The 13,509-nt window shown below is 42.9% G+C and overlaps 1 protein-coding gene across 6 annotated transcripts in view; it reads left to right on the top strand.

Annotated features, from left to right (window-relative positions):
• Positions 1–12,052, top strand: part of ctnnd1 (catenin (cadherin-associated protein), delta 1) — a 29,552-nt gene extending 17,500 nt beyond the window's left edge. For 2 of the 6 annotated variants that reach the window (XM_029252398.1, XM_029252399.1), the window contains exons 3-22: positions 856–1,009; positions 2,196–2,267; positions 2,400–2,528; positions 2,630–2,907; positions 3,016–3,297; positions 3,430–3,682; positions 3,781–4,003; positions 4,231–4,435; positions 4,515–4,632; positions 4,840–4,999; positions 5,540–5,557; positions 6,196–6,264; positions 6,739–6,866; positions 7,113–7,263; positions 7,351–7,546; positions 7,929–8,122; positions 8,315–8,368; positions 8,474–8,556; positions 9,793–9,896; positions 10,251–12,052. In XM_029252398.1, coding sequence (XP_029108231.1) covers positions 863–1,009; positions 2,196–2,267; positions 2,400–2,528; positions 2,630–2,907; positions 3,016–3,297; positions 3,430–3,682; positions 3,781–4,003; positions 4,231–4,435; positions 4,515–4,632; positions 4,840–4,999; positions 5,540–5,557; positions 6,196–6,264; positions 6,739–6,866; positions 7,113–7,263; positions 7,351–7,546; positions 7,929–8,122; positions 8,315–8,368; positions 8,474–8,556; positions 9,793–9,852 — 2,820 coding nt within the window. In that variant the 5' untranslated portion in view covers positions 856–862 and the 3' untranslated portion in view covers positions 9,853–9,896; positions 10,251–12,052. The remainder of the gene's footprint in view (positions 1–855; positions 1,010–2,195; positions 2,268–2,399; positions 2,529–2,629; positions 2,908–3,015; positions 3,298–3,429; positions 3,683–3,780; positions 4,004–4,230; positions 4,436–4,514; positions 4,633–4,839; positions 5,000–5,539; positions 5,558–6,195; positions 6,265–6,738; positions 6,867–7,112; positions 7,264–7,350; positions 7,547–7,928; positions 8,123–8,314; positions 8,369–8,473; positions 8,557–9,792; positions 9,897–10,250) is intronic. The other 4 variants (XM_029252402.1, XM_029252403.1, XM_029252400.1 and 1 more) reach the window with 3 other exon arrangements.
• Positions 12,053–13,509: the final 1,457 nt, after the last annotated feature.

Genomic DNA, 13,509 nt, shown 5'->3' with positions numbered 1-13,509 from the left:
GCTGAAAAACTGCTGTGCTGTCCTCAGTGCTTCTTTGCTATGAGAAAGATCTCAAGCTGAATGTATAATTAAATAAGCCCAGATAAGACTGTGAGACTAATCATGTTAGAACTGTTAAGAATAAAGTAGCCAAGTGATTAGCAGACAGAGAACCATGGTGGCTGGAGTGAAATCCTTGAGGCTCTTTGACAGTCACTAAACAGCTTTTGCAAGTGGCCACAGGTTAAACACACCTGAGCTGATACCCTCACTGTTATATGCTGTTAACCATTTATACTCATTTAAAATGAGGAAGGATGGAGTGAAAGTGCGTTATATGTGTGGCCGCTCCAATTTTTGGTTTCCTTTGTAGGCAACTTGTAAATGCATTTCCTCCATTCTCCAGGGTTCTTTATGCTGGTCTTTAAGTTCCTCTAGTGCCTTGTGGTGTCAAGCTGTTTTGTGCTATTGCTTCTCTGCTTACTGTCCTGGCTCTTTCACTGTCTGTTCTGTGCTCTGTATCCTTTTTAGCCCTTCTTCCCCACTCATCACTGCTCACTTGCGATTCTTTTTTTTTTTTTTTTCCCCCCCTTCTCTGTGTGCATATTTCTGCTCTTTCACTTCTGTGTTTGTTGAATTCCTCTGTTCCTCTTTGAGTGGGTCAAAGCCTTGGACCTTTGCCCCATTCTTTTTTTCCCTTCCATGAAATAACCATTCTTTTATTATCCGGTGTTGATGCTTTCACCTACTCTTTAGTGTTTTAGCTATCTCTGCCTTCAGCTTACGTTTTCTGTCCTTGGAAAGGTTTACGCCTCTCCTACCCTCCCCAGCCTTTCTTACTGTGGTGGTTTAACCTTCCCTCCCTTTCTCTCTCAGTGTGTGTATGGAGCAGTGTGAGAGTGCAGCCTCCCTGCTGGCCTCCGTGCGGGAGCAGGAGGTGCAGTTTGAGCGCCTGACTCGGGCTCTGGAGGAGGAAAGGAGACGAGTCGGACACTCCAGCCCCCTTCCCTGCCCCCTCCCCACTCCACAGGTAATGCCTCCTTTTTCAGTCCATGTCCTCATCAGAAACAATCACCTCGCCACAGGATTCCCACCTCTCCATCTTCAGCTCTTGTCCTGGTGTCCCTGCCACCTCCCACTGAATCTCCCCAGTCCTACCCATTTTACCATCTGTGTAAGGTTTTCCATGTACTCCCACCCTTCCTCATCCTTCCATTTAATCCACTACATTATGATGTCTTCCAGGGTTTATGAAAATATCTTATGTACTGTGAATTATATGTGTGATTGAGGGCAGGGTTTGCTGTTGTCCAGGTGTCTCTGTGTAGTTGCTACTCTCCCTCTAGGGACTCCATTTGTCAGTGTGCCATCTTTTATAGCCCGTCTGTCATTAATGTGGCTTCCTTTAGCCCTATTCCTTATGCAGAGCTGCCATCAACCTTAAGCTCAGATCTAAGGGAGGTGTTTGAGAGACAGAGCAGGGGGTTGCAAGTGTTTTGACATGTCACATGGACATACACAGGCACTGCACAGTGTTTTCATCAGTCTCTGGGTTGAGTTGGTGAGGGAAGAAGGCAGCTTTCTCCAAATTCAGCAAAAGATTGGCAACCCATCTTTACCCATGTTGGCCTGAAATCGTGAACACCTGCATCATTTTCTGCTTTTTCAGTCTGCTGTACATCCCCTTGTGGAGATTGGTAATAATTGCACTGTTTGGTGCTTAATATTTGGAGAATAGACTTGTATTTTTCATGTTATGAAGATGTTTATTAGAAAATGATAACTGGAACAGAGACATGTGGGAGATATTTCTATAAAAGGCTGCAACACCAGCCTTTGAATGGGTAGCTGTTAGTGCATCTGATGCCAAGTAGTTTTTTTTTTTTTTCTTTTTCCCTTTCTTCCCTCCCCCCTGGCTGCCAGTTTTGCCAGAAGTATGGGTAGAATTGCTCAACTTCCCACCTGTCACACCAGAAGTATCATACTGCCTTCAGCAGCAGGGGCGCTGACATGTTGACACAGGAATGGACTGCTTTATTCATAGATTGTGAACTGCAGCAGTGATGACGCTGTGTATAAGTGTGAGCGGGCAAGCGTATGAAAACATTTTGCCCCTGGTGGTTCACTTAAATGGTTGCAGTATGAATTACGATATGAGAGAATGCTGTGGGTTTTTTTTTTTTTTTTGGCCTGACCACTTTCTTTGTCCCCCACAGAACGGTGGTGTGCCTGGTGATGTTGACATAGACAGACTGAAATTGAGTGAGGGTTACATTAACGGGACACAGGTAACTGTTGGGTACAATTTCAAATACTTAAAGTAAAACCCTGTTGGTCTTTTTTTCTTTTTTCCTCTTCAATTTTATTTTACATTCTGACTGTTGCCATAAGCCAACCAGGGGGGTTTTAATGTATTTTAGTACAGAATGTTGGACCCAGGGCATGTTGTTGAAGAGACCTACACTGTTGAGGAAGACCCACAGGAGTCCCCATCAGTTGTTTCTGTGGAGACGAGTGAGGATGGAACAACACGACGCACAGAGACCACGGTAAGTTTGCATAAAATTTGTGGTGATTTTCGTGATTCACGTAGAGTTCTGCCACCTGAACTAGCATTTGTCATACGCTGACTTGCATGTTTCCTGGTTAGGTAAAGAAAGTTGTGAAGACCTTTACCACTCGTACAGTGATCCCCTCAGTCTCAGACACTCTGTCACTGGATGGTGGTGGATCTGTGACTGGTGTTGGAAACTATGCAGCCACTTTGGACCGTGTCTATGGACAGAGTAGGCCAGATTATCCTACTGCAACTGTGCCCAGGAATTACCACTATGGCCCCACAGGGGGCTATGATGACTATAGAACAGCTCCAATCCCTGAGACTTATGTCAGTTTAAGCAGGGGTGCCCGGATGGATGAGCGCTACAGGTGAGTTCTTGCCTAGTCGCCCTGTCTTTGCCATTTCTGCTTAGTATCTATGCATATCACTAGTTTCCTACTAACAGCCGTTCCCTCTTTCCGCATCCCTTTGGACAGGCCAGTGGATGGCTACCGGACCTTAGACTCTGGATACCGAGCACCTAGCCGACAGCAGCTGGACCCATACGCTGCCCAACCTCAGGTCCGCCTAGGCAGTGCCATGGAGCTTTCAGGGATGCCACGTTATGTTTCTGAACCCTATGGCCCTGAGGATGATCAACGCAGCCTGGGCTATGACGACATGGATTATGGAATCCCCCCACAATCCATGTACTCTGGCTACGGAACTGTACCCAGGCTGGGGCCAGGAGGGGGTGGCTTGGACCGTCGCAGACTCAGGTAAGTGGTTCCCTGAGGGGATACTTATGAAGGAGCTGCATAGTAACACAAGTGATTAAAGTTCAATGGGAAGAGCAGAAAAAAGAAGCAGTAGGTTATGTACCTCTCAACATGACTTCAAAATTTTTGTAGGAGCTGCGAGGGCACTCTGGATGGAGACATGGGAGGCCCAGGTGGTGACCCATATGGTTGGGGCCCCACCATGGCCCAGATGGAAAGAGGCAGCATGGCCTCACTAGACAGCACCTTAAGGAAGGGAGAGGTACCTACAGCCTGGAGGCAGCCAGAACTGCCTGAAGTTATTGCTATGCTCAATTACCGACTGGACCCAGTCAAGAGCAATGCAGCTGCCTTCCTGCAGCACCTCACCTTCAAAAACGACAAGGTGAAATACGGATACTTTAGAATGCCATGTGTACTAACTTCAGTGTCTTAAAAGATGCCTTGGAATGCTATGTGTTCATCCCTGTCTTGATGTCTCAGGTAAAATCTGATGTTCGGCGCCTGAAAGGCATCCCAGCCCTGGTCTCCTTGCTGGATAACCCTAAGAAGGAGGTCCACTACGCAGCTTGTGGAGCCCTGAAAAACATCTCCTATGGCCGTGACCCTGATAACAAGATAGCGATCAAGAACTGTGATGGGGTCCCAGCCCTGGTGCGCCTATTGAGGAAGACCAGGGACCACGACCTAACAGACACCATCACTGGTATAGCTGTCTGCTGCTGCACAGTGCCAGGACCCACACAAGTCCAAATAAACCCATTTCCATTAATGCTAGCAGATTTCATCCCTTTGGCCAGTCAAGGCCAAGTTTTGAGTTTACTTTTATATCCACATTTGAGATCAGAAAATTTTTTTTTTTTTTTTCTGTTTCTGTGAACAAGGGCTTCTGCGGGTACTTGGAAAATGATTGAACTTTTCCCTCTTCTCTAGGAACCCTTTGGAATTTGTCATCACATGACTCTGTGAAGATGGAGATTGTGGACCACGCCTTGCATGCTCTCTCGGATGAGGTCCTAGTGCCACACTCTGGGTGGGAGAGAGATGGCAGCACAGGGGGAAAGGGTGGTGAGGATAGCTGCAAACCCCGACACTTGGAGTGGGAGACTGCGCTAACCAACACTGCCGGTTGCCTCAGGTACATGCACACCCATATATACTGGGAGGACAAGGGGTGGCTCCAGTACATTGCTCTTCACATACTTCCCTGCCCTCAGGAATGTGAGCTCAGAACGTAGTGAGGCCAGGCGGAAGTTGAGGGAATGCAGCGGCTTGGTCGACTCCATCATGTATATTGTCCAGTCACAGATTGACCGCAAGGATGTTGACAATAAGGTAGTGGTACTAACATAATTTGTGTTTTACTTAAGTGCTTAACCAGTCCCTCTACTGGAAATGGTTGCCTTAAGCATTGTTTACTGATGCATACTTAGCAAAATTATGTTCCAATGGCTCCCAACATAAGCGCGTATGCAGCTCTGCCTTCTGTCAGTGTTATTGCCATAGTGATGACCTGTTCTTTGCCTCCCACATCCTTTTCAGCTGATAGAGAACTGTGTCTGTCTGCTGAGGAACCTGTCCTATCAAGTGCACCGAGAGGTACCAGGATGCGAGCGTTATTTGGAGACAATGCCCCAGAACCAGGGTCCCAGCACTGGCTCTGTGCAAAAGGCTAGCTGTTTTGGCTCACGGAAGGGCAAAGGTTGGTGTCACTGCAGTGTTGGAGGCCAAGTGACATGCAGTTGTAAAAGCTTTATTGGAGAAACTACTTTATTCTGACCATGACATTCACTTCTGTTTTTTTTTTTTTTTTTTTTTTTTTTCCCTCCTGCACACCAGAAATACTTTTCTGTGAACTGCTTTAATTTTCATCATAAGCTTTAGAAATGGAATCATGAGTAAACTAACTTCTGCGCATCTTACTCATTGTCATTTTTCTGTGCTTTGGACTTTTTCCCTGGACATTTGAGTGTTTACAGAAAAAAGTGAGAGCTTGACTGTCACATAGAAACACAGGCAGGTTGAAATGATGAGCTGGGCCTAGCATTCATTGTTTGCTGAAGGTCATTTAGCAATACCAGTGTCTGGTCTGCTGCTCTATTTGTGGTGTTGTAATTGGCTTTTGGCTTTGATAGGCAAAAGCTTCTGGTGGCTGGATACTGTTAATGTTTCTCATGCTGAATTTTCTCTCTCCCTTCCCAAAACACTGTGCTCTCTTCTTTTCTCCCTTTTTCCTGAGTAGACGAGTGGTTTTCCAAAGGTAAGTTCCTTTCTTTAACCTCTGCTGGGCTGCGGCATTGGTAGGCTGAACTAACAATGGTCTAATTGGTATTGCATTATTTAAACACTAACTGAAGACTTTTTTTTGTGGTAATAGTGGTTTAGTGGTTTTGTTTAAAACCATTTCAAATGAGAACAGCATTTCTGCTCAGATAGTGTCCAGATCACTATATTTCTAGACAGTTAAATTCTAACACCTTAGTAATTTTGCCTTGAGACATTTAGTGCAACTGAAAGCAAGTGTTCATTGTTTTCCAGATTCAAACTACTCAGTCTTAATATCTCTAATTGAATGCTGAAATTTTTTGTACTACAGAATGCATTGTCTGATGCTAATTACATTATCATGTAGAGGTAAAGTTGTTTTTTCTGAAAATTGACCAGGAATAGATTTTGTGGTGTCCTGCATATGTTGTAAGCATTTAAGATAGCTAAAATTAGTAGCAGAAGCAATAAAGTATATTTAAAATAGCATTTAACTGAACATCTTTAATTAGTGTAAAAAATGGTCTTGAAGGCCTAACATTGTGTAATATTTTAACTCACTGTGTGTAGTTTCTCTGTCTTAACAGTAGATTGAGTTTCTTGTACTTGTCTGATCCTTCCATACTGACCCAGGGAAGAAGGAAGCAGAAGACACAGCTGCAGACATGATTGATTTTCCAAAGAGGACCACTCCTGCCAAAGGTAAACAATCTCCTGCTGTCTTTACACTGTAGGTGTTTGAATGCAAGCTTGAACCTGCCGCAGTGATTGTATTTATTTAACTTGCTGCCGCTTTACTGCTTCTTAAGGTCCTGTGAGATGATTTTCTGAGATGTCACTTGTTTGCTGGCTGTTGATTGAGCCCTCAGTGTCATTCTCAGGCTGGAGTGTAAATTGGAGGAGTGCACTTTTTTTTTTTTTTTTTTTTTTTTTCTCCTCTCCCTCTCTTCAGCTTCTCGGGCATGAACAGGGATGTTGAGGATAGCTGAGAATAAAGTGAAACTGACAGTGACTAGATTAGGAAAGAAGCAGAACGCCCATGCCTTCCAGTACATCTTGCAATGGCGGTTTTGTTGCAGAATAACTTAACTGGAATTAAGGTCTTTAGTGTGAAGGTTGTAGCTTTATATTTATTACGAGCTTAACTGGCCATTGCCTGATCACCACGCTCATTAGGTTATGAGCTGCTCTTCCAACCAGAAGTGGTGCGGATCTATGCATCCCTACTAAAGGAAAGCAAGAACCCCTCAGTGCTGGAAGCTGCTGCTGGTGCCATTCAAAACCTGTGTGCTGGTCGTTGGACTGTGAGTATCGTTTCCCCTCTATCACATTTTATGCAGAGCAGAAAACCCTAGTTTACTATCATTAACTGCATCAACTTTACCGCTTTACTGAAGCAATGTGCCCTTAACTGGTTTTTGATAAGGAAACAATATTTTAAAAGAATCTATCACAAGGCAATTTCTAGATTGCTTTTTTTCATGTAATCTACCAGCTCTAGTATAGGGCTGACAGTGTGGATAACCTGGCGCTATTTCATCGTCTTGCAGTATGGCCGATACGTTCGTGCCATGGTTCGTCAGGAGAAGGGGCTGCCCATGATGGCAGAGCTGCTGGGTCATGGTAATGACCGCGTAGTGCGTGCCATGTCTGGGGCTCTGAGGAACCTGGCCATTGATGCCAGGAACCGGGACCTACTGGGTGAGTCTTGTTCCTGTTTATTGTACTTCTCATTTCAGGTATATGTCTGAGAGCAAAGATCTCAGTTATAAACCTACATCCCCACAGGAAAGCATGCAGTGCCTTACCTGGTAGCAAACCTGCCTGGTGGGGGCCAACAGCAGCCTGCACGTGCACTGTCTGAGGAGACGGTTGTGTCAGTACTGAGCACACTGGCTGAGGTGTTGGGCTCCAGCGTTGAAGCAGCCAAGACACTGCGTGCTTCGCAGGGCATTGAACGCCTGGTGCTCATCAACAAGGATGGGTAAGCGGAGAGTGCTGGACCAGGAAATGCATGGAGTCTGTCGGACTGAAAGGGTACTCAGGGTAATGGGAATGGAGTAGGGCTGTGGCCTTTCTTTGAGCAATGAATTATGAATGTATAATTGACTTTTGATCTAAATTCTCTGTACACCCATCCCTTGGATAATGGTTACTTACTTCCGTGAAATAACTGTATTAAGTGCATCCCTTTCGGACAATTTTTTTCCCATTTTTATATGGGGGGGCATTCATAGGTTTCTAGGGGGGGAAAAAAAACCACCTAAATGTGAAAATGCGTAACGTTATGCTGTATGCTTCAATGTGGGTTCAAGAGGCAGAGATGAGATTACAAAATGACTCTCAATGATATGTCTACATTGTAGTAACAGGACAGACCGGGAGGTGCGTGGTGCTGGCCAGGTGCTGCAGATTGTGTGGGCCCACAAGGAGCTGCGCCGAACCTTGGAGAAGGATGGCTGGAAAAAAACAGACTTTATGGTGAACCCCAACCCTCCTGCTCCAAGTACCCGTAACAATGGTGGCTATGAAGACAGCACCATGCCTTTAATTGACAGAGGTGAGCAACTGCTCCTTGGTGTTTCAAGTTTTATCAACTTGTCCAGCTATAGCACCCATGAAGACCACCTAACAACCATCTCTCTAGAGTACATTTAAATCTTGCAATAAGATATAAAAAAAGATCTAAGGTTGCTGTGCGGGGTTTACATTCTTAATTTTGATTTGACCATGTGTCACTCTTATCTTGCAGGAGAGAAGAGGGACAGAGAGCGAGATATGATTCCTCTGAATGACATGGGACCTGGTGAGAACCCATATTTCCATGTTGCCCCCCCCCCTAATTTTTACTCTTGCATTTACAGCAGTGAAACCATATAGCTGCTTTAACATGCTTGCTCTTTTTGTGTAGATGGCTATTCCACACTGGATCAAAGGGAGAGGAGGCACAGCCTGGATAACTCTCTCAACACATCAGACAGGGATACTGTACAGGTAAGGCTAGTTTTGACTCAATCCAGTCACACCACAAACTTTCACCTTCTCCTGCAAAACCACTCATTTGTTATAAACTCCCATAGTCACCATTTTCTATTTGTTCCCCAAACTAAATAGTATGAGGTTTTTTCCCCCCCCTTTTTTTTTTTTCCCCCTCCCCTAGTAACTGATCTAGTAGCAATCAAGAAAATCTCATATCTTTTGTTATGCAATCCTAATTAAATAAGCATCTAAAATCTATACTCAGGTTAAAAGTTTAAAAAAAACTTGTTTTAATTGGTTTCTTCTGCTTTATTTTTGAAGTTTGCTGCAGAACAAAATGCTCCCTTTATATACCTGCATACCAGTTTTTGATGGTAAAGCACCTCCAAGCAGAAAAGGGCTATGGAAACATCTGAATTCAGCCTGTTTCCAGCCAGTAAGAGGTGTACTGGTCCTATGTAGACATAAATGCAGCTAAAGTGTCAGGAAACTGGTAAAGCCTACACATCCTCATGGGATGAATCAGTCAGCAATAGGGGTTAAGTTCTGGTTTGTGGAGAATGTATTTTTACGCGAGCCATTTAAATTTTTCATTTTGAAGTAGCTCTAGGTTAATAATTGCTTTACAGTTTATGGCTATATCCAAGATTTTCAAGTTCAGGGTTTATTGTCATAAGTACAAGTAACATGAAATTCTTGTTTGAGTGCTTCTCCCCAGACTATGAATAAAAACAATAGATAGTACTGCACAATAACAGTAACAATAGACAGCTGATTTTTATAGAACCTCAACTGCAAATAAACAGCTTTAATGATTATGCTTTCTAGACTGCAAACAGCCCTCCAGTCCTAATTGTGTGTCCGAGTTGAGGAACCAGTGTAATTCCCAGTGTTGTCATGATGTACTGATGTTCCCAACAATAGAGCTGTACTCATGTAAATTTCACTGGCTATACATACTGCTATACATTACTGAATTTCACCCCAGGAATCAATCAAGTATCTGTGCCATTTCTTGAATTAATGACTCTTGGTAAAGAAAGCACTTCCTGACCTTGTTAAAGACCTGGTTTTACTGAATTAACCTGACTAACATCTTTTTTTTCCCCCGTTTTTGCCACTTAAATTTTCCCTTACACCTGCTTGGTTTTCACCTTTTTTTTTTTTTTTGTTTACACTTTCACTCCTTTGTCACTAAAACCACTTCTCCCTCTCTTGCATTTTTTGCTCTTTCTTACCTGTCTCTCTCAGGTAGGGAGGTATGGGGACAGAAAAGCCTCATTGCCTCTGGTCGACTCATACGACGGTTAGCCCTAACCCCTCCCTCCCCCTTACACAGTGCATGTCACAGCATGGTATGTCCATTAGATCTCGACATTGTTTGCGTGCGCCTGTGTGTGTATGTGTTTCCGAACCCTGTGTCATGTTGTCCTGTGTCAGTGTTTTTTCCATGCTGTAGTCTTGGTAGTGCTTCTTGTGTGAAAGTGTGCTCTCACAGAATGCTTTGTGCTTAACTAATGAACCATGTCTGCCAAGTGTGTTGTATTGGCCTTTCGCTGACGTGCTAGATGTCTCCACTTGGTGTGTATCAAACTGTCATACTTAGTAAACAGGTCTTTGTGTAAGTCAGTGAGCAGTGTGTACATATTTTCTGTACTATGTTCAAAGTAAAAGATAGAATATCAGTTATTCCCTTCTTTCCATCACAGAAAAACTGATTGTCTGCATTACTCGACAAGATCAGCCCCTTCCATCTCATTGCTGCTGAAGAAGTCAGTCACTGCAGCAACAGGACCTGGCAATCTTCATCACCTTTTCCTTCTTCCTCCTTCTCTGTGGAGGCAGAGCTAATGGAGACCTCACTCCCATGTGTCACAGCAGTAACCATAATAGTGACTATAAGCACCAGTGGGGTTTGGCTATGTCTGTTGTAGATGTCATATCTTTAGAGAAGAATTCCACCCCACATCCAAAACTTGCAAAAAGCAGAATTTTAGCAGTTTTTCATGTCATCCTATGCCTGTCCCATATTTTGACCTAAAGGAGGAGCTTTCCCTTTTACCTCAATTTCCACCCATTTTCAAAATCCCTGCTACTTTGTACCAACTCTTTCTTCCAGTATAATGCAGCTCTGTTTGTGGATGACCAAAAAATGCTCAGTTATTACAAAGTAAATAAAGGCCTTTTTTGGGGGAGGAGTGTGCATTGAACATGTTTAGCCTGTTTTTGTGTTGTCATGGACAGACAGGGGTCCACCCTACATCTGCAGTGGTCATAACAGTACTAGTAATAGAATCTCCTGTTGTAAGATGTCCTGAATCTCTTGTTCTTTCTCAAAGCGGTTTTGTTTTTGACAATCATTGTTTATTGGTAATGATGATCCATTCTTACTCAGTATACATGCTGTCCTCCTGCTGTTGTGGGCCATTGTTGTTTCTTAATAGCATCTACAGTTCTTGAAAGTCAAATAGTACCTCTTCTGGCATTTCACTTAATATGTAAGGACTTTTTATAAAAACTTTTAAAGGACAGGTGTCCTAACTCCTGTTTAGTGTCTTTGCTGACTGTGGATGGCCACTGTCATGTGGATTAACATGTGGATGCCTAGCCCTAATGTCACCTGCCACTGAACACTTTATCCTTTCTCCTGTTCTGAAAAAGTGTGCCATTTTCCCCTTCAGGAATACAGAAAATACCCCAGTTTTAAAAACAAATATTTGCAACTGAAAATCAAAAGTTCTCATAACCACCTTACATGAAAGGTCCTTCAACATTTTATTTGTAAAGAAGAATTAAATATAATTACTTCTGAGTCATGTAGCTGGTTGGTCTGAACTACAAGGGACATGGTTATAGTATGATAGTCATGGGATTCGTGATGTATATTTCCCCCTCCCCTATAGGTTAAAAATATGTATATGTATTTGTATAGAATTTATGTAATCTATTTTTCAGCTGTATTTCATTGTTAATGCAGGGTTGCAATTTTTTGTAAACTGATTTGGGAAATATAGAACTTGGAGGGTAGCAAAGACCAAGGGGGGCAGTTCTGGTTGATCGATGGATTTCAGCTGAGCCCTCCCAAACATCCACCCAGCAAGCTGTCCCTTTATGGCGTCTTTGGTGTAGATGTGTGTTAGGGCATTTCTAACTAGCAAGGCAGGAGGCAGTTTCCAGTTAGATTGCTTCTGAAGACCTAGAGCTTGGACACAATTTCAGAAAAGGTGCATTATTTGGGGACCAGTTGGAATGGACCAGTCATTTGCATGAAGCCTTTCTCCCCTTTTGTTTCTCTACATTAATCTTTTTATTTTGCAAGAACTTATTTCTGAAGTAATTTATTTAATGTATCCATAATTTCACGTTGCGTAGATCTGCCTACCGTAAAACCTGATTAATCTGTTGCAGTCGTCACCGGTGCAGTACATTAGTAGTCTTCTCTATATGCCAGAACTGACTGAAGTGAAACTGCACAAGATGGTGTAGAATAAACAGGATTGTACATCTATCAGAAAGGTCGTGTCGCTTGTTGATTTAACACTACAGTACGGTATCTTTTTCAACAGATGAGAACAGAATGAGTGTTGTATAGCTGATACCACAGAATGTTACTTTCCTAACTGACTTTAGTAATATACAGAAGCTAAGAGCTGATGTATAACAGCAGCATTTTTGGTTACAGATGAGGGTGTTATTTTGAATACTAGACAGCCCTCTGGGTCATGGGATTGAGATTTGCATGCAGAAGAGTGGGACTGGGTCAGTTGATTCCCCCCCCCCCCCCTTTCCTCCAGTGCTTCAGAATTTGGGAGAAATTCTTTTCCTGCAAAGGAACGATTGAGACTAGATTTTGATTCTAGTCACAAGAAAGTAAAAAGCACATTTAACTTTGTATGAGACTTTTGTTTTTAATAAGTTCATTTGTTAAGCCTTTTGATAGTGATTCTGGGGTTGTTGGGGATCTGGGTTTCTGGCTGACAAGAGCATATGCAATTTCTTTAAACATTTACCACTATTTTTAGACAGAACAGGCAAAAGACAGATGATTTTTGTTTTTAATGTTTTCCTTTCATTTATTTGTTTAAATAAATGTAAGTTAAATCATATTGAGACTAATTTCTTTTTGCCTTTGCTCTTAAAGTTGCAGTTTTTTCAATAAAATATGTAACTGGCAATACTGTATTTTTCTTTTTTAATAAAATAAAGATCTTTTCTCAAACCTTCCTGACTGGTACTTTACAAGGGCATATAGGTGTGGACTAAGTGAAGCTTCCTGAATGCTTTATGGACCCTAATCCTCAGAAGTAGCAGGTCCAGTATTTTGGTCAGAACCCAGCTGAAACCAGAGACATCTGAAAAACAGGATAATGGAAACCAGAAACGGAAGAACCACACTGAAGGCCCCAGACAAGCCAACACCTGTTCCCTGCCATGAGCAACAGACGTGACAGTCCACTTCTTTGTGAAAACTAAACCGAAGGGTATTTTCAAAAACTTCAAAACCGGAACCTCTTGTTCAGTAGGTCATAACTGTCATGACTTTGTGCTGTTTAGATGTTTTGACTTCTCAACTAGACATGGTTTGTGACATTGAAGGTGCGGTGCATAGTTTGGAAGCTAAGGTTATAGAAAGACTGTGCCTGGGAAAGGGGGAGGGAGATCGTTAGGGTTAGACTACGTAAACTGATACTTCACCCTCAGTTTCAGTCATTTGACTTCCAGGTGCTGATATAAACTCCTCTGAGGCAATATTTAGTCCACTGGGTTGTTCATGGCCCTGAGCAAAGCGCCACATTGCATGTGATGAGCGGGAGCCTTGCTTGCGTACACATCTGCTGCAAGCGTGAGATTCTGAGGACTTGTGTGAATTCTGTAAATGTGTAAAAATTGGGTGATAATTAAAGCTAAGGAATTTGTATATAGAAACCAGAACTTTGAGAGTTTCACCTCTGTGAAAGTGTCTAGAAT

The sequence above is a fragment of the Scleropages formosus genome, chromosome 5 (genome assembly GCF_900964775.1).
Source record: "Scleropages formosus chromosome 5, fSclFor1.1, whole genome shotgun sequence".
NCBI classification, from domain to species: domain Eukaryota; kingdom Metazoa; phylum Chordata; class Actinopteri; order Osteoglossiformes; family Osteoglossidae; genus Scleropages; species Scleropages formosus.
This window is presented reverse-complemented; position numbering and strand designations above follow the sequence as displayed.